The sequence below is a fragment of the Perca fluviatilis genome, chromosome 10, assembly GCF_010015445.1.
Source record: "Perca fluviatilis chromosome 10, GENO_Pfluv_1.0, whole genome shotgun sequence".
Taxonomy (NCBI): Eukaryota; Metazoa; Chordata; class Actinopteri; order Perciformes; family Percidae; genus Perca; species Perca fluviatilis.
The window spans coordinates 24,147,006-24,174,249 of record NC_053121.1 but is presented as its reverse complement, the minus strand read 5'-3'; the positions used below and the strand labels follow the sequence as shown (position 1 = coordinate 24,174,249).

At 39.8% G+C, this 27,244-nt stretch overlaps 1 protein-coding gene across 6 annotated transcripts in view; it reads right to left on the bottom strand.

Annotated features, from left to right (window-relative positions):
* fgf13a (fibroblast growth factor 13a) overlaps positions 1-27,244 on the bottom strand; it is a 99,305-nt gene that overhangs the window by 27,244 nt on the left and 44,817 nt on the right. For 2 of the 6 annotated variants that reach the window (XM_039813552.1, XM_039813551.1), the window contains exon 3: positions 23,035-23,202. The exons of 1 other annotated variant lie outside the window; for it this stretch is intronic. In XM_039813552.1, the coding sequence (XP_039669486.1) occupies positions 23,035-23,202 (168 nt within the window). Of the gene's footprint in view, positions 1-556; positions 1,783-3,032; positions 3,290-20,671; positions 20,709-23,034; positions 23,203-27,244 lie in introns of those variants that run through there. 3 more of the 6 variants (XM_039813556.1, XM_039813555.1, XM_039813553.1) reach the window with 3 other exon arrangements.

Here is a 27,244-nt window from a genome sequence, read left to right as displayed (position 1 = left end):
TTGAGCTAATTATAAGGGCTGCTTGCAGACACCTGCATATTTAAATCTAAATAAACATGTGTCTCTCTTATATCTAAATTATGACCCAAAGGTAGCATCCATGTATAGTATTAATCCATTTGGAAACTCATAATACAGAATTTTTTATTAATTACATGTGATGAAGTTATTATCCAATTTACATAATCTGAACAGTGAACAATGACCCATAAGTGACAGTGAAGTGATTTCCAAAATTGACTTAATAAGCACTTATGTATATCTTGTCCAGTGTTGCCTGAATAAATGAAGGATTAAGGAAGGATGAAGTAGTTTAATATATCCCTCAGCAGTCTGAGATGCCAAAGGTGACTTCTCTGTGGACAAACTTCATAAGGGAGCCCCGTTATTCTCCCACCAACTTTGGCAGAGTCATTAATTTTTTTTTTTATTTGCATAGCAATAGAGCAGTACTCAGTATGTTCTATGTTGTTTGGATGATTTATGAAATATAATGGCATCCTCCAATAGATAAAGTGTCCTGAGTATAATAGCCTGACAAAATTGCACAACAGACCTGGTCGTCTTCTTCGCCTCTTCTTTGAGCCAAAGAGTTTGACCCGGGAGAAAACGTTCAGTCGACTGGGTTTTTCACAGCTTCCTTTGGCTTTACTGGGGCTGCTAACGCAGCGGCAGGCATTAGACTTCTCCCGCTCCCTCGCCTGCCTTTTCTGCCTTATGAGGGAGCTGGCAATCGCTGCAGCCATGGCCAGTTTGGCTGCGTTTTGTAAAAAGAAAAAACTTCCGAAGAAGCGTAAAAACAATCACCCAGAAAACTGGATTCCGAAGTTAAACGTCCAGGCGCACTGGTAACAAACTAAGGCAACTACGACGATTCGTTAAATGAAGAATTTGCCAAGTGGACTATGAAGAGTAGACAATAAAATAGTCCCAGTAGTGCAGTAAAGCCAGTTAGATAATGTCCGAATGAATACTTTTCTCGTGAATGTGGGCGTTATTCAGGAATTGTCCGTTGTATCTCCGAGAAAAAAGTGAAACTTAAAAAAAAAAAAACACACACGTTCCACTGTGAAGCTGTACAAAGACTTTCACCAAAGCACGTTGCATGTTCCTCCAACTCCATTATTTTCTCTGCATCACAACAAACACGCACAAACCCAGTCTCGTAAGCGGTTTAGCATCATCCCACTAAACTACATGGCCGCACACATGCGGGTAGGCAAAGAGTCGTGAATGAACCTCAATGCGACGCCAAAGGATGGAAACACCTGTTTGCAGACACCGGGAGTGTTTGCAGTGCTCTTTATCTGGGTTCTTTAATCCCTCAGTGAAGCTGTCATAGACTTACACAGCGTTTTAGAAAGGTAAACGCAGAGGCTGGGAACCAATCACTAAATATATTCCATTTGTTTTTCTCTCTTTTGTTGAAGCGAGGCAAAGCAAGACAACAGCAGGCGCATCATTCTGTATGCAGTATCCGAGCACAGCGCAAAGCAAAGACTGTGCTGCTCAGAGCATCACACCGACAAGCTGGAGGATGAGCAGTGGGGAGGAGGGAGACGACAGCAAGTTTAACTAGTGAGACACAAACCCAGTCAATGTGCACAGTTAAGAAAATATCCCTATATGCCGTCATATGGGATAATTCATGTTATTTATCAAGAGAAAGGGGCGTATTCCGTGGGGGCTGGGAGTTGGCAAAGAGGAGAAAAACAAGAGCGTGAGAGGAGTGAATGCCACAGATTTTCGATTTTTTTTATTAGATACAAAGTCACTGAAAAAAAACTACTGATACAGCTGGGTCGCTTAGGCTGCGACGAACTTCAACAAATAAATCCCATGTTTCTAACTTGTGTGATGGCGAGCGTCCAACCTTTTTTTATTTTTTTATTCCATCTTTATTTTACAGGCAAGTCATTAAGAACAGGTTCTTATTCGCAATGGCGGCCTGACAAGTGAAAAAGCCACTTAGGGGGAAGGGAAGGAGGGCTAGGAAACAATATACATTAGACATACAACCTGGACTACGGGCCGTAAAAAGATTAACTATAGCCTAATAATAAAAAATGTGATTTCCCGCTTTAGCGTGCAGATAACTGCGAGGGATAAAACAGCAGGTAGCCATCATCAGACGTCAGCAGTGATGTTAATGCAAGAATATAGTGGAATAAGCAGTAATAGGATAGGATGAAATAACAGAAACAGCCTTAAATCGGTGGATTATATGGCATCACAAATTCCCATATAATTACACTATAGAGAAGCTGAATATCCATGGCATTCCACCTTTAAGGCGTCTATCCTCATATAGTCTTTCAATTGGTTACCACTGGTAAATTATGAATTTAGATCATAAAAATGCCATCTGAAAACAGTGCTACATTATGTGTGTCCTGACACTGACGTCGCTGACATTTCCACCCCTGACTGCCGGCCTCAATTCTCGCTTGCTTCCCCTCAGTCCTGGATTGGCAGCCTAACCAGTGGTGCCATCTGCAGTCCTCAACCAAAACTGTCGTAGACGTTGTATTTTCTTTCCTCTGATTAATTAGGTGCCAATAACACAACTCAAGATTTAGCATTTCACGTGGCTTAATCTTAAGAAAACAGAACTAGAAGTGAAATAGAAGTAAATAGAACAACTCTCTAAAACTAAACATTACAACTAAAATATATATCTCATACCCGTGTTCTGAATAAACACAAAAGCTCTAATCGAACAGCGCCAAAACTCCAGAGCAGATATACTGTAAAGTGCTCCAACTGTTTATCGTTTAAGGCATCTCCACTTCAGCACCACGGACAGCTCCAAGGCGGTTAACTACTACAGTAGCCTACAAAGAAAAACGCCACTTATCAATAGAATAAAATACTACTAAAACTATAACTAACATATCTAAAAACCATATACAACATTTTACTCAAGATAACTTTATAAGCTTTGTCTCAACCACACTTAAACCTATTTTGAAGATTAAAAAAGGCAAAAAAAAAAAAAGTGCAGTAAATTTTAAAACAAAACAGCAGCCTACCTGAAACTGATTTTCTCAATGGAAAAGTCATGATTCTCTACAGCGATGCCAAAGCAGTGACTCGGATACTTGCAGCGTTTGGGTAGTGGAGTGAAAGCGAGAAGTCTACATTCAGAAGTTCAATCCACTGTCAGACAACTGTCAGAGGCGTAGTGGGAGAGAAAGCATCGAGGCGTGGCCACCAACAGGAAGATCGTTACAGGACATTAGCGACATGCCATTATGACTTCTAAAATGCTCATTAAACATTCATTTAGAGGTCTTGTTGATCCGGCTAACGCGGGCGTGTGTTTACTGTATTGCTGCGCATTGGTCGGATTGAAGAAAAGTGATCGAAAATGCAGGCTGAGATTGTACTTCCTTCTTGGGGCAGGGAAGACTTTGCTCTCATATTACAAAAAAACGATGTAAAATGATCCGATAATGCGTTGACTAAACCGGTTATACAGGCCTGTCCACTTTGGACTGAAAAATATCGATGTACAATCAACTAAGACAACATGCATTATAGGCAAAGTGTTTTCACAAAGACAATCCTCTGTTCTGCGAAACTGTAGAGGACTTTCTTTTGTTCACAAATCGGCCTAATACTGAGATTGACCAAATATGGCATGTTGTTTTCCAGCATCAGGGCATAAATGATCAATGCAATGCATGAAGTGTGGTCTCTTGGCTTGTACAGCTCTATTTCATATCAATCCAATTAAGGCACAATACTGCTTATTTTGTACGATTTTGAAACCTAATTTTACATACTTGGCGATTTTATAATCATTTAAATTTGGGTGGTTTGGGTTTCTGTGGTGTGAAAACTAAGAATACATATTTATTGTTGCTTTACCAGGACTTTAAATGTAGAGTATCTCTTTATAGATGTGATTACAGAAGTGAAAGTAGATTTATTGATTCCCTGTATGTAATGAAAGACTAAACAATGAACAAGATATAATGAGCCTTACACTTAGTACTTAGTGTAAGTGGACTTTGGTGCCCACTGACTATGAGCAGCTTTGAACACTAGATGGAGCAAGTGGACAGGCTATCAAGAGCAGTAGATTCACCCTAAAGGAAATATCCACCTAAAACAACAAAACTCAAGTCATTTATTAAACGTGTACCTCTTTACACAGAGCACCAGGACTTACATTAATAATGGAATCACAATTTGGTCTGTTCACATGAAATTAGCTGCTGACTTTTTGATCTTGACGAACATCACTTTAACATGCAAATGTGTTTCATGATTTAATGTAGCTCATAGTCAGAAAATGTCCAGTAAAAATCGCCACTACTCATGAAGTAGTTCCAGGATTTATCTATAAATTACCATAATTCACAACTACTATTTATTTACAATTACAAATACCTATCTGCAATTATCTTAAAACGCAAGATGCTGACCAGACAGCAATGTGGACAAAAGCTATTTTTGTGATTATGTACTAAAACTAGATAGCAACATAAATAATTCATGGGCCAATACTAATATATTGATTTACAAGGGATGTGGCTCAAATTACATGAGGCATGCTGTAGAGATGAAAGCATTTGTTTTCCTTTTTTTTTATAAGTGATTTTTTCTTATATTGTTTTACAGTCATTGATATTCTGCTTAATGGCATAGAGGGAATTTAATCTTTAACCCCACACATAAAAGATGATTGCCCAATGTTGAACTGGGCTTTATAAAATCATCATTATTTCAAGAACAGCCGGTACCTTAATATATAGTCACAATTATATCTATAGGGGCAATCTTCACTGTAATTAGAAATAGGATGCTTACAAAGATAGGCTTTCATAAAACATAGAGAAACCAAAGCTATTAACTCAAGCAATACCGCAATACACAATAAAACATTTTCATTGATAAGAAAGCAGTCTAAGAATAAGCATATGTTTCTCTTTGTGAAGCATAACTACATTTTTTTCCTTTCCTTTAGCCAGTGATAACCTAAACAATGTAACACTGTTAGTTGGTTCAGCCAAGAATGTTGTAATGTTTTAGTGCTGTTATAATCAATACTGCACAATTTCCTCATTCCCTTCCATCTCTGTGTTGAGCTCACAGGAAACGTTTTACACAGCAAAAACAGTCTAGTGCTACAGTTTCAGTAGAGCTGTATATCTTTCACATACATAACATAAATAAGTAGTTTATAAGTAAAGTAGGTTCTCAATATTACTGTATATGTGCAATACACTGTAAGTCCTTGTCAAATGTGATCTTTCCTACTAAAAAAGTGCACAATAAACCTCTATACTCCAACCTGATTTACACTGCAGCATATAGTATCACTGCCTTGTACGATCTGATACCTCTAATTCTGCCATGAGCAAACACAGACAGACTCAATACTACCAGAAGCAAATCCCAGGTTTTGCTTCAGTCATCCCACTACTGATAAACCTGGGCCATCACTCAGACAGACAGGGTGGCTCTTCAGGAGGATGGCTGGCGTTATCACTGACAGTTAGGAGGACAGAAAGAGGCGACGAAAGTTAGGCTGCATTGTACAACAGCGACACTAATCAAACACCTAAGATGATACTAAAAAAGTGCAAATGTGTATAGGCCTGATAAGGTCTGTCACTCTGTCAGGCCTTTATTTTAGCAGAAGCCAAGCAATGATGGAGGAGACAACAATACAAAATAGCATAACCTGGCACACGTGGAAATGGTGAGATAAGTACAGGATAGAGACGTTTTATTTTTTAAATAGACATGGTGTTAAAACAAAAATAGTATAAATCATAGAAATTAGTTTTTTCCTAATTTCGTCTGTATTACTTTGTATTCAGAAGTCTCTGAAGAAAATATAGCTCTAGTCCCCTTTTGTCTTGCAAAAAGACAAAAGAGGACTATAGCTATCTGCCTGCTATATTTGACTCACCTGACATCTACCACAGACTTAAAGTGTGCTAATTTGCAAGTGAAAGTTGGCCACTGATGAGCGCTGCATTCATGAACTATGCTGTCGCAAAATAAAATCTGTCTCAAAACATACAGACACAAGTGACCTCTATAACCTACACCTGTAGACCCTATAAATAAGACAAGCAAGAAAGACACAAGGACATTCATTCACAAACACACACACACACATACACAAAAACTGCCTCCTTGTCTATGTGAGTGAGTGTGTGTGTGTGTGTGTGTGTGTACTTTGGTTGCTTGTGTAGCAATGTGCCATGGGCACATTAATTACTGTAGTGCCCCAGAATGCCAGTCTACTGTGGCCTCCCGGGGGCACCTTCACTGTACTGTACTGCACTCACACACAAACACACACACACAGTGAGAGAGGGAGAAAATAATTGAGATTAACTAAAAGGGCACACTTCTGTTAGCTTCCATCATAATGCAATCATAGTGATGTGTACAATAAACTCTGTATCACAAAAGGAAACAGTCCAAACCTACAACACACATGCTAAATTGTTTTGTTTTGCAATATACTAAAATGTATAACATTATTAACCGTCCAAGATGAAATTTAGATTTACTACACTACTTTACTGCTAAAAGGTACGTTTAAGAGACAGAACTGTGAGAAAGTGTACTGCAGAAACTTCTGTCATAGAAAACCTAGTGTTTACTCTTACATAAACTGATCAGACATAGTCCTACGAAAGCACCACTCAGGCTGCAAACATCCCTAACTGTGCAGGGACCACATGACTTCACACAGATCCAGAAGGTCCCAGCACCCTGCTGCTCTTGTCATTTCTGGCCACTAGAGAGCAGAGCTCCAAAGTAAAAGTGGGAGATAGGCCTGTGTGCTTCCAAGGTTGAGCACTGTGTTGACCTTTGTATCATAAATATAACCAAACAATTAAAGCTATCTCTTCTCATTAATAACCCAAGGCTGTCATGATAACACCCAGGGTTTAATTAATTTTTAAAGTCATAGAGAAAAGTGGCCTCCGAGGGCAAACACTGGATAAATGGGGAGGTTAACCTTGCTCATGGTGTGTAATAGAGGGCAAAGTTGCATACTAGGATTGTGCCACTGATTATATCGAGAAATTAACTCTCCAAGCAAATGCATATCTTAACATACCATTGGAAACTGCAATAGCAGGATTTTTAGTTGAACCTCTCAGTAGAGAGTGAGGGGATAAAGTGAAATATCAGGGGGAAAAGGAATGATCTCTGATAAGCCCAAAGGGTTGCTGCTCAAACCATTCAGCCCTTTGGCAGCATTTTACTAGCTGTCTGCTTACGTGCGTGTGCTGGTACAGTAAATCCACTATAACAGCAGCTTGCAGCATGCTAGGCCACCAGTGCCATAGTGATACCACGCGTTACCATGGAGACTCCACATACGTAAGAGGGTGTGTGTGGAAGATAGACAGAGTGTGCACTGAGAATGGGGGTTGGATACTACAGAACAAGAAGCCATAAGTCACTGAAGGTTCCTGTAGAGGAGGGGGGTAGAATACAGTCATGGCCGGCTGCCAGACTCATGGCATGTCTTGGTTGTAAGGTGTGAACGTGATGTGATGGATCATACAGAGGGCTGTGTTCAAGATGTGAAAGCAAAGATTTATTAGTAGGAGCTAACCATCAGCGAGGAACAGTTATATGTCACATCTTTTAATATGCTTGAACTCTTAGATATCATGGATCATCAACGTGCTTTATTTTTGGGTGTTTTATCCCGTGTCTAAAGCACCAGAACGATTTGAGTCATTTATTAAAAGGGTAAATGTAGTTTTTAGTCACAGTGAAAATAACATAAACAAATATATTTTTAAACATCAATAACAGTCTGCTCCTCATTAAGCCACCACCAGTTCTATCTGTATCTTACTTTAAAAAACCAAAACTAATTAGAAGCATATGAACACAACGTCTGGCATTTTTCATCTAACCTCTCACCTTTTGTTTAACAACTGACTTCAAAGTCTTTGTCTACTGATCAGTCCTGCCATATTTTCTCTCGCACAGAGAGAATAACTGTAGATATTTTTGCTACCCAAGTGTAAGGATCATAATTGTATTTCATACATCAATAAAAGCTAAATATGGCACTGAAACATAGAACTGAAACAATTTCAGGAGCTGAGGATCTGTCTGCTTGATAATGAGACAAATAGATGAGGCGGTGCACTGCAGAATAATGTTCATTCTTAGATCTTTATTTGCAATCTGGACCTTTACTGCTAAATGCAAGAGTCATAAAGTGGGAGAAAACGAGGTTATGATCATCTTAGAAAGTGGAATTTCAATGAATCTTCATCCACGTGTGACGTACATATTTATGCAGTTATTTCATTTTGTAAATAGGTCATTTTAACCATTAACTACAAGAATATCCACCAGTGTGATTATGATTGGTCACTGAAATTGAGGACATTACAAACACAAGGACATAATGAGAGGTTCATTTTTTGTTTCTTTTGCTATCTGTACTATCTGTACTATCTTTTATTTTATTTTATCTTTCATTCTCAGCCTAATAAGCAGTGATGTGAGGTTCAAATTACAGGGGCTTTATACTGAAAATTAAAATGTTTATATGTTCCTCTTCAACCTGTACTGTCAATTAGAAAATAACAATTCACTTGCACGGTAGGTGTTTGGGAGTAGATCAAATTAGCTCTTCCTTGCAGGTACTTTGTATACCCTTTGGCAGATATCAGTGAATAGAACACAGCTAATACACTAGTGAATATATTTATTCACACAAGCTTTGCTTTACAATCTGTCACTTCTTAATTGAACTGTATGTGAACTACATCATTTAGCTGGGAAGCATACTGTGGGCTTTCACATGCTATGGCTTTTGCACTCTTGGTGTCTGTACAGTACTGTATGTGTGTGTATATATGTGTGTGTGTGTGTGTGTGTGTGCGTGTGTATCTGTAAGGCTGTAATAATGTGAAGAAATCTCAATCAGAGGCACCAAACGCTGTGTGAAATGGCCAGAGTTCAGACAGCAGCCTGCTCGGAATGACTAATGCTGTACCAGCGATGTGCTCTCATTGCCCCCGACACAAGACTGTAAAACTTCAGGCCATAGAGGCTCCCTATTTCTCTTGTCTTCTAACCAGCTGACCCTTACTTCCCTTCAAAATTCATTTAAAAAAAGATGTAGATGGTTGGCGAGACCTTGAAGCGGATTCTCTCTGATAATAACAAAGTCTGGCACGTCCTCTTTGTTCCTCAGGTGCCCTAAGCAGGAATATGAGAAAGCAGCAGCTTTATTTAACACTCAGGATCGGTTATGAAACATCAATGAGATGATGTCAGCCGGCTATGGTTTTGTTTGGGCCACTAATGGAAATTGAAATGTAATATCTGTGTGTGTACGTGGAAGCAATGTGTGTGGTTGTGTCTACCAATTGCATGACCCTGCAGTTCTCATGTCCCCTGGGGGATTGTAGTTGAATCATAGCCAATATTGTTGTAAGCCTTAGGAAGGTGGCTAAAAGTCCCTGAGACTGATTGCTGTGTATGGAGACTTAGACAGTGCAAATTTTTTTAAACAGCAGCAGATCTTACAGAACTAAAGCCACATTGTAAGGTTGATTCAATAAACAAGAGGACACAGTTCAAAACGATTACAATAATAATGTAATTTTATACATACTATGCTGTACACAATCAGCTTGGTGCATATGATGCCTGTTTCTAGGTTAGCAGCAGCACACAGTCTCTAATGCCACATACTTTTCCATCAGCTAGCTGAGGCAGAACGAGTGGAAGATAAGAACATACAGTGTGATGTATGCACACATGCGCTTGTGCATGTAGATAATTCAAAAAGCACACATAGATACATACACACAGGCAGCCAGCCCGCCAAATCTAATAGTAGTCTCTAAATGCCTGTTATCAGAACAACATCCAGTATCTATCTTTGCCAGCATCACAACAGGAGGTAGCCGGAGGAGGAAATCAAGTGCGGGAGATGATCCCTTGACAAAATGGATGACTGAACAGTAACGTATGAATCATAGATGGTGAGTCAATAAAATCCCTTGGCAATACCCATCACGTTGGCAAAAGCTACAGAGAGACGACATTTAGCAGTTGAGAGACCATAAACAACAACATCACTTTTATTCTATTACAAGTTATCCCTCCTCCATTAACCAGAAGACACCCAGAAAATGGGCTCTTGTCACAGTGAAGAGGGACATCTGGTATCAAAGAGAAGTCAAGGAAGTGTGCTGCAGCCAAAATAAAGAAGCTCAGACTTTTTGAAAGTTTGTATTAATAACTCCATGCTAATTATACCCCTTCTAGCAAGAGCAGTCTTAGTCCCAGAATACAGTAAGTGAAGTGATGTTGTCCTACTTATCTTTTCCAGTATGATACATCAAGGAAAGGAATGTAGTGAGATTAAAGGCATCATCTCAGACACCAGCTGGCTTAAACTGTCTTCTTACTGGAGACACAAAGGAAAGCTCTGAGACTGGCACGAGAGCACAAGGTCATGCTTGCTTCTTTTTTAAGAGTTGCTATCTTAGGACTCATTGTTGTCTTAGGTGATGGGCACTTCTTGCTCACTTGGTGAGAACTCCTGTCTAGGCGTTTGTCATCTCTTTCATCCAAGTATCTGTAATAGACCCTGATCTTTTCTATTTCTATTAACCAGGTCCCTGTCCTCAGAATAACCCTTTTACATCCCTTGTCTGGCCTCAAGAATAACTGTGAATATTATGCAACAAGGTCAAATGTGCAGTGCAGTGAACTCTGTGTGAACATTAATGAAGCTCATTAAGTCTGGTTACACACTCTCTATTTTCCCTGCTATTGATACATTTCCTCGAGGAAGGTATTGAGTGTTTCATTCCCCTGACTGCAGATCTGAGAGACAGGGAATCTGCATGGAGAAAAATGGTTCTTCCTACAGAAAGCGTTGAATGGTTGTTTATTGGTTTTACATCTCCGATCTCTGGCACTACACTTGAGTTTAAAATGATTATTTATATTTAAAAAAAGATCAGAATGAAATTGCATGGTTCCGTATGGCATGGATTATTTCAATGTACTCAAAAGCCCAACGTGTTAGGTGGAAAAGATCAACTAAGCTGAATGACATGAAAGGGACATGACTCAACTTATGGGAGTGCGTGGGTAAATAGGTCATGTTCCCTATCCAACACAGAGTTTCTCACTTTTCACTTTCAATCCCTGCGCTTGTTAGGAAAGTCAGCACACAGAGAAATCAATGGAAACATAATGACAATGGATGGTAGTGGACCAGTGTTTGGTATTTAGCAGGTGGGAGGAGCTGTGCAGAGCTGATAAGGAACCTCACAGAGGAATGAAAAAGTAGGACAAAACACAGCAGTAAAGCAGTAATGGCTCTCTGTGGTCTTTAGTAGGTATATAATATCAAATGCAACCCTATTACAGAATAGCATTGAACTTCAAAATCATAATCAAGTCTGCAGCAGTAACACATGTCTTTGTTGTCTAATCCCTTTGTGGACATTACATCATGCCAAGATATTAACACCAGCCACCAGCCAAATGCTTGATAACTATACTGGTTACTGGTAATCACAGTACTGTGTCTAGTAACAGTGTTTTTAATTACTTTTATTTAGCTAAAATAAAATAAATAAAAGTAAAACTAATAAATAAAATAAATAAACTCCTTGTTTCGCTAACCTTGTGGTAAAATTGCAGCCCACATGCTTTACTTCTGTTGTTTGTTTACATAACTGACTCACTGGGAAGGCAAAATGTTTCCACACCCTTCCTTCAGGGAAGTAGGAAGATGTTCTGTTGTTCCTCCGTCGTTCTTTGAATGACTGAATAATTACACAATGTCCCTCGTTCTCTCTGACCGGGAATAATCACACAATTTCCCTCGTTCTCTCTGGGATCCTTCTTCTATCAGGCCATATAGCCAGATTGATCCAATGTGGCATGCAGTGAGTCAGAGGTCATGCTTTAAGATGAATTAATGATTGCACTGAGCCATCTGCTACCGATTGAAGGATCAGTGCAAATGACTGGAACCCGTATCATATTACTAAGGCTAAGATCCCCAAGCAACACAGCTGGTTGTGGTATTTTGTATATGAAGCTCTGTCAGTTTACAAAAGTAGCTGCCACAAACATGCACTCATATTCAACAAGTCAGAACAAGTTTGTCTCAGTAATGCTGGATCAGATTTGTACCACAGATTGTAGGGAAATGACCATTCCTGAATATCTGGGCATGACCTGTGACACACATCAGGTTCAATGTGTGTGTTTGCAATTAAGGAGATAACATGGGGAGATTAGGACATATTAACCAATGCTTTGGCAGTTGGATGGCACAGATTAGAGATGGGAGGCTGATACTGGCCTGTTGTAATGATGGTTTACGTGTGGTCATCTGTACTGCCGAAGGACTACCTCCCTGCATGTCTGATTGCTAGCCATTACATCATACTACACATACAGCTGAGGCCTGTGACATCCTACTCACAAACACCGATAGAACAGAGCCAGGAGCCATTTCTAGTATTACCAATATATTGAGGAGGAACAAGACCCCAAAGTACTTGCACTCCTGGGAAGTACTGGGCAGAATGTCCCAACCCAGATGGAGCAATCCACCATTTTCCTGCAGAGAACCATGGCCTCAGACTTTGAGATACTGACTTTCATCCCAACCGCTTCACACTCAGCTGCCCCAGTGCGTGCTGGAGGTCATGGTCTGATGAAGCAAACAGAACCACATCATGCATGCAAAGAGCAGAGATGCAATTCTGTACAAACCGGACACTCTCCTCTCCACCCTGCCTGCACCTTGAGATCCTGTTAATGAAAATCACAAACAGAATCGGTGACAAGGGACAACTCTGGCAGAGGCCAACACCCACTAACAAAGTGCTTGACTTTGTACCGAGTATATGGACACAGCTGGTCAGGATGGAACCCGCATTACTCCTCCTGGATCGGTCGGATCCTCCTTTCTAGCACCCTGGGATAAACTTTCCTGGGGAGGCTGAGCCATGTGATGTCCCGATAATTGGAGCAGACCCTCCAGCCCCCTTTTTTTAAAATGGGAACCACCACCATAGTCTGCCACTCCACAGGCACTATCCCCAACCTCCACGGAACACTCAAGAGGCGTGTCAGCCAAGACAGCCCAACACTGTACTGGACCATTATGGTGAAGGAGCTGTGCACCGTGGTAGACCCAAAACATGCTGCATAGATTATATATCTCACCAAAGAGGTGAAAAACATTGCTGGGGACTAAGGAGAAAGCGTCTGAAATACTTTCCTTAGCCTTCTGCTCCCGCAACCCGGCCCCGGATAAACCGATGAAAATAGATGGATGGACATTAAGGAGGCACTCATTTTATTACAACACGTAAGTAACATTTAGTTGCCATTTTTGATTCACATTGTAGCACTCTAACCTGTTATAACATTTAGAACACTTATGTTTTTTACCTTTTGAGAAAAACGAGAGAGAGAGAGACAGCTGTAAATGTATGCTGGCCGGGCCTGATGAGATGTGCAATGTCTAATTATCTCTCGAGCCAGTGGATTAGCAAGCTAACACTAATAGCTGCCATAAGGCCATACTGCAGGTCCCGGAGAACAGGCGCACACAGACTCTCACAGACCCTCACACTCACACACTCACACAAAGCTCAAAAATGTGGATCAGACAGACAAGTGCAACCAGAAAATTCTCCTCATACAAAGGAGGATAGATGTGCTGTCTTTTAGTACTTAACATTAAGGGGTTTGTTGCTATATGATGGTCAATGAGGCAACAGCAGAAGGCTCTGAGGCCAGGAGGAAGCAAAGGGAGGACATTTGGCAGAGGGGTCTATGGGATCATCTAGGTTGGACAATGCATGGTTGGCTGAGTAGTGGTAGAACGTTGCTATGTATGCATCTGTCTTCATTACTGCAATTGTTTGCATGTGTATATACATGTGCGTTTGTATGTGAGCATGCATCCTGCTGTGTCTCCCGTGCCTGACAGCTAAGGTTAACCACAAATGCAACACCTCTAGGTTGTTTATTCAGTCCAATGCCCCAGCCTGTCCCGCTTGGTCGCTCGTATGCGTGCTGTAAAATTAGATTTGGGTCTAAGATAATGACTTGCGGGCTCATGTTCACAGCATACTGATATAAGACAACCGACTGAGGGTGTGTGTTTATGTGTAGTGAGAAGGATTAGGAATAACAATGCTGTACGACACAGGAGCACTACACTGCTGGAGCTGGTTGGAGGTGAAAGGCACGTCATACAGGCCAATAGACTTACTTTCATCAGGGCTCATTTGACAAACACCTGCAGACGGTAATAGAGGAGCACTATACAGTAGACCTTAGTGAAGTGTAACGCATGCTGGAGGGAGCTGATGAAAGGGAGACGACTGCCAACTGGGAAAGCAAGAGAGAGCACTCTTTGACAGGTGACGAATTATCATTTTATTACCAGTATGCATTATTTATTTCTAACCCATCTATTGTTCTGGCACATACATTTACAATGGCCTTGAGCGATAACACTGGGCCGCTAATGATAGAACGAATATGATATGATGTTTGAGAAGATTGCTCTACATTTAATAAGTATTAACATGCTCAAGTGTTTTCATTTAATATTAGCTTTTTCTTGTAACAACAGATCCATGCCATTATACTTATTATATACAAATAATTATACAAATCCTAAATTTGAGTGACAGAAAGAGGTCTGAGTATTTGAACTATGACTCATATATACACACACCTGCCTACAGTATATAACAATATAATGCACTTGTATGTCACTTAGATGTACAAAGCTGTGGAGGGGTAAGGTTAAGCACACAAATCAGGAGTGAAACACAAGACTGTAAGCATAAGTGCAGAATACCAATGCAAACAAGAAAATATAATTCATCATCATAATGATTAAATATATAACTTGGATGCTTGAGCTGTTATTTACAGTAGCTGCTGTTCCTGAGTCGGCATTACATCGACTAAGGGCAACTGTGGAATACCCTGGACACTTTCCAGACATTTAACCAACATTGAGAAAGGAAGTAAAGAAACAATCTCTAGTGCAGCACACAAAGATACAACCGAGAAAGGGAGACGGGGCAATAAAACAGAAACACTGTCTGGCTGTCACAGCATTTAACACGCTGGTGTTACTGTACCTGATCCTATTCTTGACTAAAGGTTCTTGAATGTAAATTTACCAACTTTTTGCAACATCTGGCAATACCACTATATAGTATATTATTTGTATGTGGAGGATGGCACAACTTATCTGGTCCTTAATTTGGGTTTCATCAGGCTTCCTGGAAGAGCCATTTCGGGAGCTGGCAGGCAACATGATGGGAGAAATTGGGTGTCTGTATGAATCCTAGCCAACATCAGCCCTGGCCAGCAGGCTGGCACATTACTCTGTGCCCCACGAGACGAAACATGCAAGGTCTTTACATAACCCCGCCTGCACCCAATATGACCCTCAAACTGTCTGCATGTGCCAGCCAAACTGGACTGTTCTCTCTGCTAATGTGGTGCGCAGTTCTGATGTCCCCTGCACAGAAATGAGGAAGTCTACTGATAGTCACAGTGCAATCTTTAGTGTCCTTTTTGACAATCTTTAATGTCAGGGCAACATAATTGAGCATTGGTTTTATAAATTATAACGAGTTCAATCACTATGTTACAAATACTATAACTTAGATTCCAGTGTAATCAGGTTGAATACTGACATTCAGGTTGGAGTGCATTATTTTTGTAAGCTTGTGAAACCACCATGCTTAGCGGAACAGATCGTCCAACCTGACAACATCTCGACAGGAGACATGACCCAGCTGACGGTAGCAGATGGGTACCATGGAAAGGAAATAGTGATCGAACCTGTGATGATTCTTTGTTATTCGGTATTCAGTGCCATTGTCTGTCCTGGGTAGTAGAGTCTAACCAAAACTGGACTTTTTAGGCAGATAGAGAAAACGACATGTCAGAAGAAAATTGTGTGCTCACTCTACACTTGTGAATTCTATGGACTTTTGCTCCTGGCTGGTTCTCAAGAGACTTCCCTTTCAATTCTGGTGATTTATTAAAAAAATACCCTGTTGGTAAATTTCTAATTTGTGATAGTATATAATGTCATATTATCCATTCTTAGTTGTAGTGTAGAAATAAATATCCGTGTGGAAAGCCAAAAATATCAAACCTCAATGTTTTCATATATTCATATATTATATTATTTTTAATAAGGTACAATAACTGTGTTGTCCACTACTGTATCTTGCTCCATCATGGATTCTGTGAGTTATTAATCAATAAAAACAATGACCTTTACATAGGGCAATGTTTTCCAACTTTTCTCAACACATTTCTCAGTAATTAAAGCTCCTATATTGTATGTAGGAATTGAAACTTCTGATTTTGGCAGTACTGAGAACAAAGGATTATCAAATATATCTACTAACAAATAGTGAAAATAAGTTTACAGATGCCATAATGACATATACAAATCTACACATGATGGTCCTCAGATAAGGTAACTTCCTATTCAATTAAAGATACAGGAAAACAAAAAGTGTTTGTTACTACACTGTTGACTTGGCAAAGCTGACCATACACTCAGGATGAAGTCGTGAACACTTTAGGATCACGACTCATCCTTTGGGAACTTTTGAAGAATTAATTTATAGTGTGACCTTTAAATGAACAAATACAGTAGAGGTTCGGTCTATTCATTCTTCAAAGTATAACATTTATTAAGACAAGCGCTTGGAGGGAGACCAAGAGGGTCTGTGTTGCAGCGGTATCTGCAGTAAAGATAACAGAAATTCACAGAGGTAGCAAAAGAGAATTTAAATCTTTCTCTCACATTAGCCATTGTAATTAAGAGTATAAAAAGCAAGGATATAACATATTATACTATCTAAAAACAAGATTTGGTATTTGTTCACATTTAATACATTACTACTAAATGCCGTCTTCTTCCTAATAAGTGACACTATTTTGTGTGTATCTGTAATCTCTATCCTGGCAGCTGTATTTCCTAGACTAATGTGGTGCTGATTCAGCAGTGTGCCTCATTGCCCCAATTAAATAGCTTAACGCTTGTTCACTCTGGGGAAAACTTACACACTTGCTTGTGTCACAGTTACTATAACCTGACTACTCTACCGATTGTTCCTTTTTAGCTCAGATTTAGAGTCGGCCTGTACTTAAACAGGAATTCTACTGAATAAAACAATAAACATTATATCCATTATTGACATAAGCTGGGATTTTAGCTTTGTCATATCTGAGTCAGGCAGTGGGAGGGATGTGGAGTAAAGCTGCTATTTGGACATGGAGGATAAATACACATGCTGCATTCGGCTATGTGGTATATAAAACAGCATATTAATAATGTACACTACCTGCATTTTTTATTTACTGGTATGCAGTAAATATTAATTATTTCACAGCCCATTAAAATAACACCAATTGTAAAAGTCAGCCTCAAAGCATGCAATATAAAAAATATGACATATAATAAAGTCTTGTTCAACAGATGTGGACTGTTGAGGTAAAGCATCCCACTGGTTGACTACTACATTCTGCTTCCTTCCACTGTTCCTGCCAGTCAGTCAGCAGGTTAATTTGCCACATGTACTACTGTAAATGTATCAGGAGCACTGTGCAATTTAGGCCTGCCCATTCATGATTCTGATTGGTTTAAGAGATTTTCAAATATGTTTAAATGACATGCAGTGGCTGGCACAGCGCAACGTCAGAGTAAACATTCACAATATTCATTCATAACAAACATATTCACTGTATTTCTGAACAAAAAAGTCCCAGCCTGTTTGGCTATTTCTGAGTCTGCCATGAGGAGAAGGATGTGGAGGCGAATACGAGAGAACTGCTAACGATATAGACAATGATGGAATGTAATAGGTCTGGCAACTTTACTCTGCTTTGCTTGTCTGTTGGTCTCCAGAGTAGTTCCTCATTAATGTTGTCATAAACACCCACTCGTGCTGTTTGTTTATGACTTTTGTGTAAGCCCCAGAGAAGCTAGAAATTAACACTGTGTCAGCATTTCTGCCTAAATCTGAGGAAATAAGTATTTAAAAATTGTCTGAGTGTGCTATCACATTAAGCATTTTCACTTGTGCAGGTAGATGCCAACTATTTTGTGCTTACGCATGAAACACACTCTACCCTTTTCTTTTTCCCATTATATAATGGTCATATTCTACTTTTGAACAGCCAACATTAAATTTGCATTGTAAACTAGGCTAATAAAACACTAATCCTTCATACATGTGAGATTATCTGATATATATATATATATATATATATATTGTCTCTTGAATTCTTGGTCTTTTTATCGCCAGTTGTTTAAAACAAAGTAAAGCATATTCACTCAGTGTCCATCGGTGCATGCTAAAACTTTGTTGCATATGTTGCAAAATGCACACTTCAGGGTACCGAGAGGTCAGGTAAGCACAGTAGAACTTACAGTGCTGATATGACATTGACACTCCCCTCCCAGCCTACTCTCTGCAGGCACCAAATCACATTATCATACACATTATTTATTCATGCATAGTCTATTTATGTAGTGCCTTAGACAAACAGAGTTTGTTGCTTTCATGCAAACAGACTAAGGAGGAAAGAAAGAAAGAAAATTAAACAAGCTGTTATTGGAGCATGAGTGCATCCTGAGGCTGCATGTTTGTCTCTTGTCAACATTGCAGTAGTGTGCAGGACTTGGTGAGACATTGCAATGGGATACTCTGTTATAAGGGGCGACGCTGACCCCCGAAAAGTAATTGTGCTGTGTCGACTTTGTGGTGAATCACCTCTATGAATTTCCCACCTGGTGTGGCAAATAGATAGGGCTACCATTCTTTCCTCTTGTTCTTCTGCTTACATTTACTTGCCTGAGTGTGCAGCAGGTGAGTTATTTTTTAATAAGGCTGAAACAGATTAGATAGTGGCCTGCATGTTGAGCCACACAGGTGCTGGACTTTATTCTGTCTGTAAGAGACATATGACATTACTGATTTAATTACATTGCTATAGATACAGTAGTGCATCCTAGGGTTCACAGTTGGTTATGACTAACACAAACACGTGTGATTCCCTATTGATGTAGATTTTTCCAATAAAGCTTTATATTGGCACGATTAGACCTTTTTTGTTGACCCACTGCTCCTAAAATGTACAATCACTTCCCTGCTGTTGGCTTGCACTAGTAAAACTCAGAAATCAAATAATCTTAAAATGCAGAGTTTCAAAACAGTCCCTGCTCCCAACTGCATTACCATACAAGAAAACATAAACATCATAAAGTTATAGCGGCACAAAATTCATTATGATTTCAGATTTCTGCAAGCTATAGTAAAATGAACAGAAACAAAAGGCTGCTGAGAGGGTTGGAAGCCAAACTAACAATTTCTTTAATGCTCTACCAAAAGGTCAGCAATAATGTGCAATTTGTAGATCAAGGATAAAACACACAACACTACCAGTGTTATACTTTAAAGGTTAGGTTCACATTTTTCAAATACTGTCCTAAAACAATATCTTAAGTGCCCATATGTAAGTAAAAATATCCGCAGTCCTTGTTCCAAAGTTTATCTGCGGCTAACATGAGGCTTCAGCCATCTGAGTTAACTAAATCAAGTGGATGTCTTCCAAAGTTTTAGTCTTTTTATACTGTGAAATGAACCCCTTTTGTGTTACTATCCTTTCATTACAGCTTAACAAGGAAATACTTGGAAACGCAAAGAACATTTTGTACAGAAAAGACTTAAAATTTGGAAGATACCCACATTAATTGACTAACTGAGAGTGCTATATATATATATATATATATATATATATATAGTATATATTCAATATGTTCATACATTGTATTGTTTTAAGGCAGAATTGAAAAATTGTGAACCTTTCATTTATAGCTGCACTTGTCAAGATTGCTATGTACTGTAAAAGTATGGTATACTTTTCAGTCTAAATCACTAACGCTGGCCCTAGAATAAACAATGTTTGGACTTTGAGTTTTATAATGAAAACAGCTGGCTCAACTATAACTCTTACAGATAAAATTTGAACCCTGACAACATTTACATCCTTTTTAATTTTTGCGGTAAAATGACGACTGTAAATGTATAAAAATTAAGAGTGTAGCAGAGTATCATTGGGGAGATAGAGAAAATATATCTGTGATAGCTAGAGTACACAAGTGTGTCTGTGTGTGTGAGAGAGAAAGAGCTTGAGGATACATGTTAAAGAGATAAAATGCTGAAGGTGGTAAGTAACTTCTGATGATTTTGTAATATGAGCATTTGTGCAGTCTGTGATGCAGGTACATTTCTAAGTCGTTTGGCATTTTAAAACTCCTGTAATCTAAACTCAGCCCACGTGAGGGAAGAATGTATATGTCCCAGCCAGGACATCCTCTAAATTAGTGCAGAAGAAATGCAAATATTTCTAATTGACAGTAAGTATTCTGATTATCAACTAGAAAAACACTAATTTCTTGAGTTAATCTCACAGAAATTAAAACATGCACATACTGCTCACGACCTATACTTATCTACATGGATATCTGTCTATCTGTGTATATATAACATAGCCTGGAACTATAAACACAAAGTCTTGCCGTCGTCTGAATTATGGATGGGATATTTACATAGATCGGTCCCCTCGGGCACCATCTTTTGTTGTTGCTGTGGAGAAACGGAAGCAGAGGAATTAGGAGACAAGGATTTGAGAATGAAGAGGAATCGAGAACTTGTGACACAGATTGAGCCAAAGAGCGTGTCAAGTGAATGTCAAGATAGAAAACAAACTGTCTGATTGACAGCTGGCGGCAGCACACGGAGACCTGAGGATTGTGGAGGCAAGTACAGTGCTCTCTGTTTGTGTTCTTAGGCTCTGTAGCTCCACAGAGATGAACTGATATGATTTGAACTCATTCTCTGGGGTGCCACAGTCCAACCCTGTGTGCTGCTGATGTGTTCTGTCAAGCATGTATTGTGTCTCTGTATCAACCACCTCACTGTAGTGCTGGGATATGCGTCAGAGGAAATTATACTGCGGATAATTAATCCCATCAATGCCTCACTGCCAGCGACTCACCTACAGCAAACACACTCCAGAATCTCAACTGAACAATCTTAGAAACACTGCCTTTTACAACTTACAGTATAATAGCTATCATTAATATAATCTAGCCATGTGTTCCTGACTGAATAGTCTGTGTTGTGATCCACTGTGATATACAAACTCTATTTAACATGTAGCTAAGTGGTCGACAATCCATGAAAATCATTAAGTGCAACACAAAGCAGTTGAAATGCTGTTGCCATGGTAACAATGTGACAAGGCTGACTTTCCTGCTCATTTAACCGTCTTGTTTTTTTCTTTTTTAAATCAAGCACCATTTGTCCAAAAATGCAAATATATCAAAATAAACTGTTTGTGTTATTTACACCTATTAGCAAGGATATTAGCAGACAGCTCTGTATTGTAGGTTGTGTATTTGTGTATGCGTGTGCGTGTGCATGTGCGTGTATAGCCTGCTCCACACACGGTTATACACAGTTTGCATCCGCATCATGCATCAACATTAATGACGTCTTTATGAAAAGCTTACGTAACAGCTGTAGTCTCCCCTCCTTCCTTTGTAAATTCAGTCACGTCCAACTGGAGCTGCAGCCAAAGTGAATAATACATCTGTACTTTTTTAGCCAGACCTCCGCTAGTATTCCACTTCTCTATCTCCCTCTTTCTCTCTCTTTCTCACAAGGATGACAACATGTGCTTGAGTCCTTCAGCAGGCACGCAGACACCCGTCAACAGGTTGACATATCTAAGTGTAGCACTACTGTACCGATCACGGCCCTCTTTCAGATACAACAGATGACAGAGCAATACATTGCAGAAAACATATCAAGAGCGAGATAATTCATAGCTTACCTATCAGGTAGTCTGCAAATGAAAGCAATTTCTACAATCTTAGAACTCTATTGTGGGATATGTGATACATAAGGCAGTCAAAGAGCCTGAGTGCCAGACAGTGCAAGGGTATGAAAGCATGCTTGGAGCACAAGTGGGAGTTTTTTTGTTTTACTTTACTGCGTGTCCTAACTGTACAAACGTTGATAGCATACAGTACAGCATACAGGCACATTCTCATGCTGCTACAAGCACTCAATAAGTAAATATAAATAGAGGTAGAGGTACAGGTAAACAAGATTGCAGCAGGGGGGAAAGAAATGTTAGGGAGGGAAGCACTGAGAGGGTAGGATGCATAGAGCCACAGACAGAAGCATGGGAAGCACAGGGAACAAGAAGGGGTGGGGGGGAGACTTGCTGACTTGCAGTCTGCAGCTGAGAAGATCACTATTTAGTCATTCATATGAAACATTTCAATCTCATAGTCTTCAGGAAGGGAAGATAAAAGAGCTTCACCTTTTTTGTTCTATGAGGCCAGTTGCAATGGAAGCTATACCTCAAATTGCCCAGTCATTGAACTCATTAGGGCCGCAGCTGCCTCCATCTATTACCCCTTTTCTTTTTTCACTTTGTTTTGGTCTGTGCGTGCACCTCAGGGTGGCAATGACCGAGTTAATGGTTTGGGGTAGGGAGGAGTGGGCGGGAGCTACAGATGCTGTGCTCCTCACTCAGTCCAACATACGTAAGAGGTATGCAGACAGACACATATGCACATACACACACTTGTACAGTACAAAGACACCATACTGGACAAGAGCAGAGGGGCCCAGGGGCCCTCCTACAGGTTCAGTACAAGCTAACATGCCCTAAGCATTCAGTCTAATACTAGGCTCAAACACACATGAGCATTTACACATGAGCACTCACACTTTCGCACGCAGCAGAAAAATGGGACAGGAATGAAAGAGAACTTAGTTTGAAGGGGCGGAAAACTATCAGTTCACACAGGATATGAGAGAGGGGGGAAAACAAGATGGGAGTGGGCAGGGGGTACGAGCATCAGCAAATCAAAACAAGGAGGGGGTGCGAACAAACCTTCGGGCTCTGTGCTCTCTTTGTGGACGGCTTGCTTCAGCGGGCAGCAGAAGATTTCGTGACACTTAGCACGAAAGGGGGACCCTTTACTCCTTATATCCGCAGAGTGGATGGAGTCCTGCCGTAACATAATGTACTCCTGGGTACCTGGGGCAGCGTCATCCTGGACTGCGGTGGTGCCATAACAGAATGAACTGGGGTTAGAAGGCTCACCACACAGAAACAAAAGGAAACAACAACAGAAACACAGGGCAGAAACACAGGCAAATAAAAATACGTCACAAATTAGCAACAGCAATAGCTTTAAATAACAGTAATATAGAACATTGTGACAGAGAGATGAGGAAGATAGAGGAGAGAGGGACAGAAGAGAATAAGAAAGAAAGAGACAAGCTTAGATCAAGAACACCAAGTTCACAAAACAACTCAAATAAAAGACAACCATCAACAGTGGGGGCTGTGTTAAATATATCAGTGGTCGCTGAAAAGGAAAAGTGATACAATAACACAAAGAAAGGGGGAAAGGAAACATGTTCAAAATCAGTGTTATGGCAGTCTTAGCAGGCACAGGACCATGGGCTGCTGCACTTTAGAGGAGGAGTAAAAGGTTGTGGGATTGCAGTGCAAGCGTGCAGTCTGCTGTGTATACTGAGGTCAGGTGGTGGGTGATTATGGCCCCCCTGTCCACCACAATAATCCACCCAATTTACTCTAGGAGTAGGCAAGCAGATGCAAAGGCATGCACAGGCCTCCAGGTCACATTGGAGCGGCCATATATTGCTTTCATGAAGTCATGCTAACTGTACACGTAAGTGACGTTAAGGAGAGCTTCTCTAACATTGCTCTGCATGTGTGTCTATAGAAATATCTGTCCTGGGATCCTGTGAAAAGCCCTATGTTTCTGTCTGTCTGTATTGGAGCTTTTGCTTCTATCCTCTTCTAGGCACAGTCCCTGCTTGGCTTCGACCTATTTTTTCTGTATTGATGGATTAGCTGCAAGTGAATCAGCCCAAATATATTGTGTCGAATTCTTTTCCTTTTTCCTAATAGATGCCTCTCACTGACACATTTACAACTGAATGTATCAGTAGCCAATATCGAACCACCACAATGCTCAATTTATGACATGTGTGACCAGAACAATTATTTTCAGATTAACTAAACTCAGCAGAAAAATGGCATCATGAAGTGTTAACAATTCACACATGGAAGGAACTGATGTCCCGTTTTCACACGGAGAGTTTGTTCTTGATGACCCGATATCCACTCTTTGATTACTGTGATAATAGCACAATCTTATACTGCATGTCAGCCAGCTTTATTCAGAAAGCTGAGACATGAATGGACAACAGTACCGCCTCAGTTTCTACTCCAAGTAAGAATACACAAATCTACTAAATATAAACGAAAACATTATGTAGACAGACTCCCACACACTGACTTCCATGTACTGTATTTTCACACAGTGCAGTGTCTTCTTCACAAAAATAAGATTAGAAAGCACACACGTCTCCCCCTCTGTGTCTCAAAGAAAACAAAAACACAGGAAATACAAAATAAAAAACACCACATGTATTAGAACCACATGGGTCCAAATTAATATTGATTTAAACAGTACTTAAAATGACAGGCAGAATGAGAAGATACCTGTGTGAAAAGTTCTAACTAAAATTTAAAGGGACAGTGATTGGAAACAAACTATGTAAACACCGAATGAGAATGAAAAGTGAAGATGTATGTACTGTATTTAAACAGTTTTATGCATGAATTTCACTATACTGCTCTATTGACTATTAAGTTGATCAGACCTGTGTGGGTGCGATGTGACCAGCAGCAAACTACAGCGAATTTGTGCTCTGTATTCATAAACCCGACACACTCACCCTTTTGGAGCCAACTCGGAATAAAGAGCCACTTACTGCTAATAATTGGCTGTAGCTTTACTTTCATTCATAAAACCATTTTACATAACATAAACATAAAGTGTATTTCATATCAGCGAATTGGTCTCAATTTGAGTAATGTCTGCCAAATTGTTCTTAATGGGGGTAAAATTGTGAAATTAACAGGAAAGTGCAGGATAAATTTACATCAGAGAGGTAGTAATGACCCCTAATCGTACAAGGTAACAACATTTTGGGATTCAAAGCATTTAATTGTAAGCATACAGTATGCATAGCCAACACAAGCCCTGCGTTAACAAAACGGGAATACCTTGCCTTTACATACAAATAAAAAATTGGAGATTTTCTCAAAGCCGCCTATAGTGTAATTGTATTCTGGTTTGGCAGAGCGACGGATAAATCAACTTGAGAAAGATGGTCATTGATAAAGATGTCAAGTAGGCTGTACAGAAGATGATTGACAGTCTCAGCTCTTTCACAGAAACAAAAATACACTCCCGACATCAGATTGGACAAATTGGACTCCCTGAACTTATTGATCATTGCATGTGCTTTTCAAACTAAAACTGACTGAAACAAACAAAACATGACAGCTGTTTATAAACATTGTCAAATCCCTCCAAAACTTTCGACCAGTGTATTTTTCTTTCTTTCATACAGTATGTCTACAATATTTTAGTATGTTGTGTTTCTTGTATTGTTGTTAACATAGCTCATGGATTTAAAGAGGCATCACCTGATCTTATCGTTTAAATGGTCAGTGCGTATCTGATGATTCTGGAGTAGTTTTATCCAGACTTAAATATCATAGTCAAAACTGAACATGCTATACAGAACTACAGATGAGATAAAGTGGGCCACAGGTCCTGAAGACAGGTCCAAAAATGAATTCTCTTATCATCAAGAGCAGGTCCACTATCCAGTATGTCATCCATTTTCTGACACAAGCCTCTCTTGTGTTTTACCCCACAAAACACACACACAAGCAGCAGATAATCAGGGTTCCATGCCCAGGGCCATTAATCACCACATTCCTTTTATCCTACGGGACTTATCAGTACCTCTGCGTCTCCTGGATGACCTGCTATACTAACACCTCCACTCCAGCAGAAGGTCCTGAATACCCCACAGATACTATCCATCGCAGTCCCTTGCCAAGAAAACCACAGCACAACTGAAACTTTAAAGGTGCTTTGGAATGAAAAGAGAGGAGGTCTAAGTTTCCTTAAAACAATATGACCCCATTCTCTGCCCCTGGGGCACACAAGTGCTGCTACTGTACTGGATTCAGTAGAAATTGAGCTAAACTAATCTGCCCTTTTATTATACCTGTAAACTGCACACATTGTTTGTACTGTATGGTTCATTTGTGTACTGCTGCTGTGACATGCACATTTCTCCTTGGGGATAAATAAAGTATCTATTTATCTAGCAAACAACATTGATCAGTAAAAAAAGTCAAATATACAAACTTTTCCTCTAAACCAGTGATAATCTAGTCTAGTCTATTTCCCCGTTGCCCAATCCGTTTCTTTTCTCCCCAAACAAACTGAACAAATATATATAATATAATGAAGGGTTTGTTTCATCTGCACAAGACAGGTGTTAAGGTGCCATGAGACACTTAATAGTTGGCAAGTGATAGAACTTTAAACTGCTTATTGGCACAACACATTAATGCAGTCTGCTGCAGTTGTTTTCTCTTTTCCAACCTTGCTAATGCTGCCGTAAGGCTACTCACGAGGTCAAATAGACGGTCTCACATTACCTTTGTACTTAAAGGGTAACTACCGTTTTTTTTTTCAACCATTTCCCCTTGCAATTGTGTCTAATAGACTGATGTGACCAAAAATCTTTGACTTTGGTCCAGTATTGAGCTACACCAAGCTACAATGTAACCTTTTGGGGCAATTGTGGAGCCTTGCTTTTTGTCCAATAAAAGTGATTTTTTTTTTGCTACTGACAGGCTGAGATTGTTACTAAAAGTGTCTGACAACATTATCGATCTCAGGACATGACTTTTTGTCTGAAGACAGCGGTGTGGAGAGTGAGATGCGAGACGAGAAAAAGGCGTTCAGGTAGTCTGTTGTTACGTAGTAGGCTACAGAAATTATAGGCTCCTGTTATCTAAAAGATGTTCAATGCAATGGCTCAATATTTAAATGATTTTGACAGTGTGGATGAGGTTGAAAAAAATGGTAGTTACCCTTTAAGTCTCTTCACTGGCTCCCTGTTGTATATAAGATTTAGTTCAAAATGCTCACTCTTAAGTACAGTGTATTGCACAGTCAGGCTCTTGCATATGT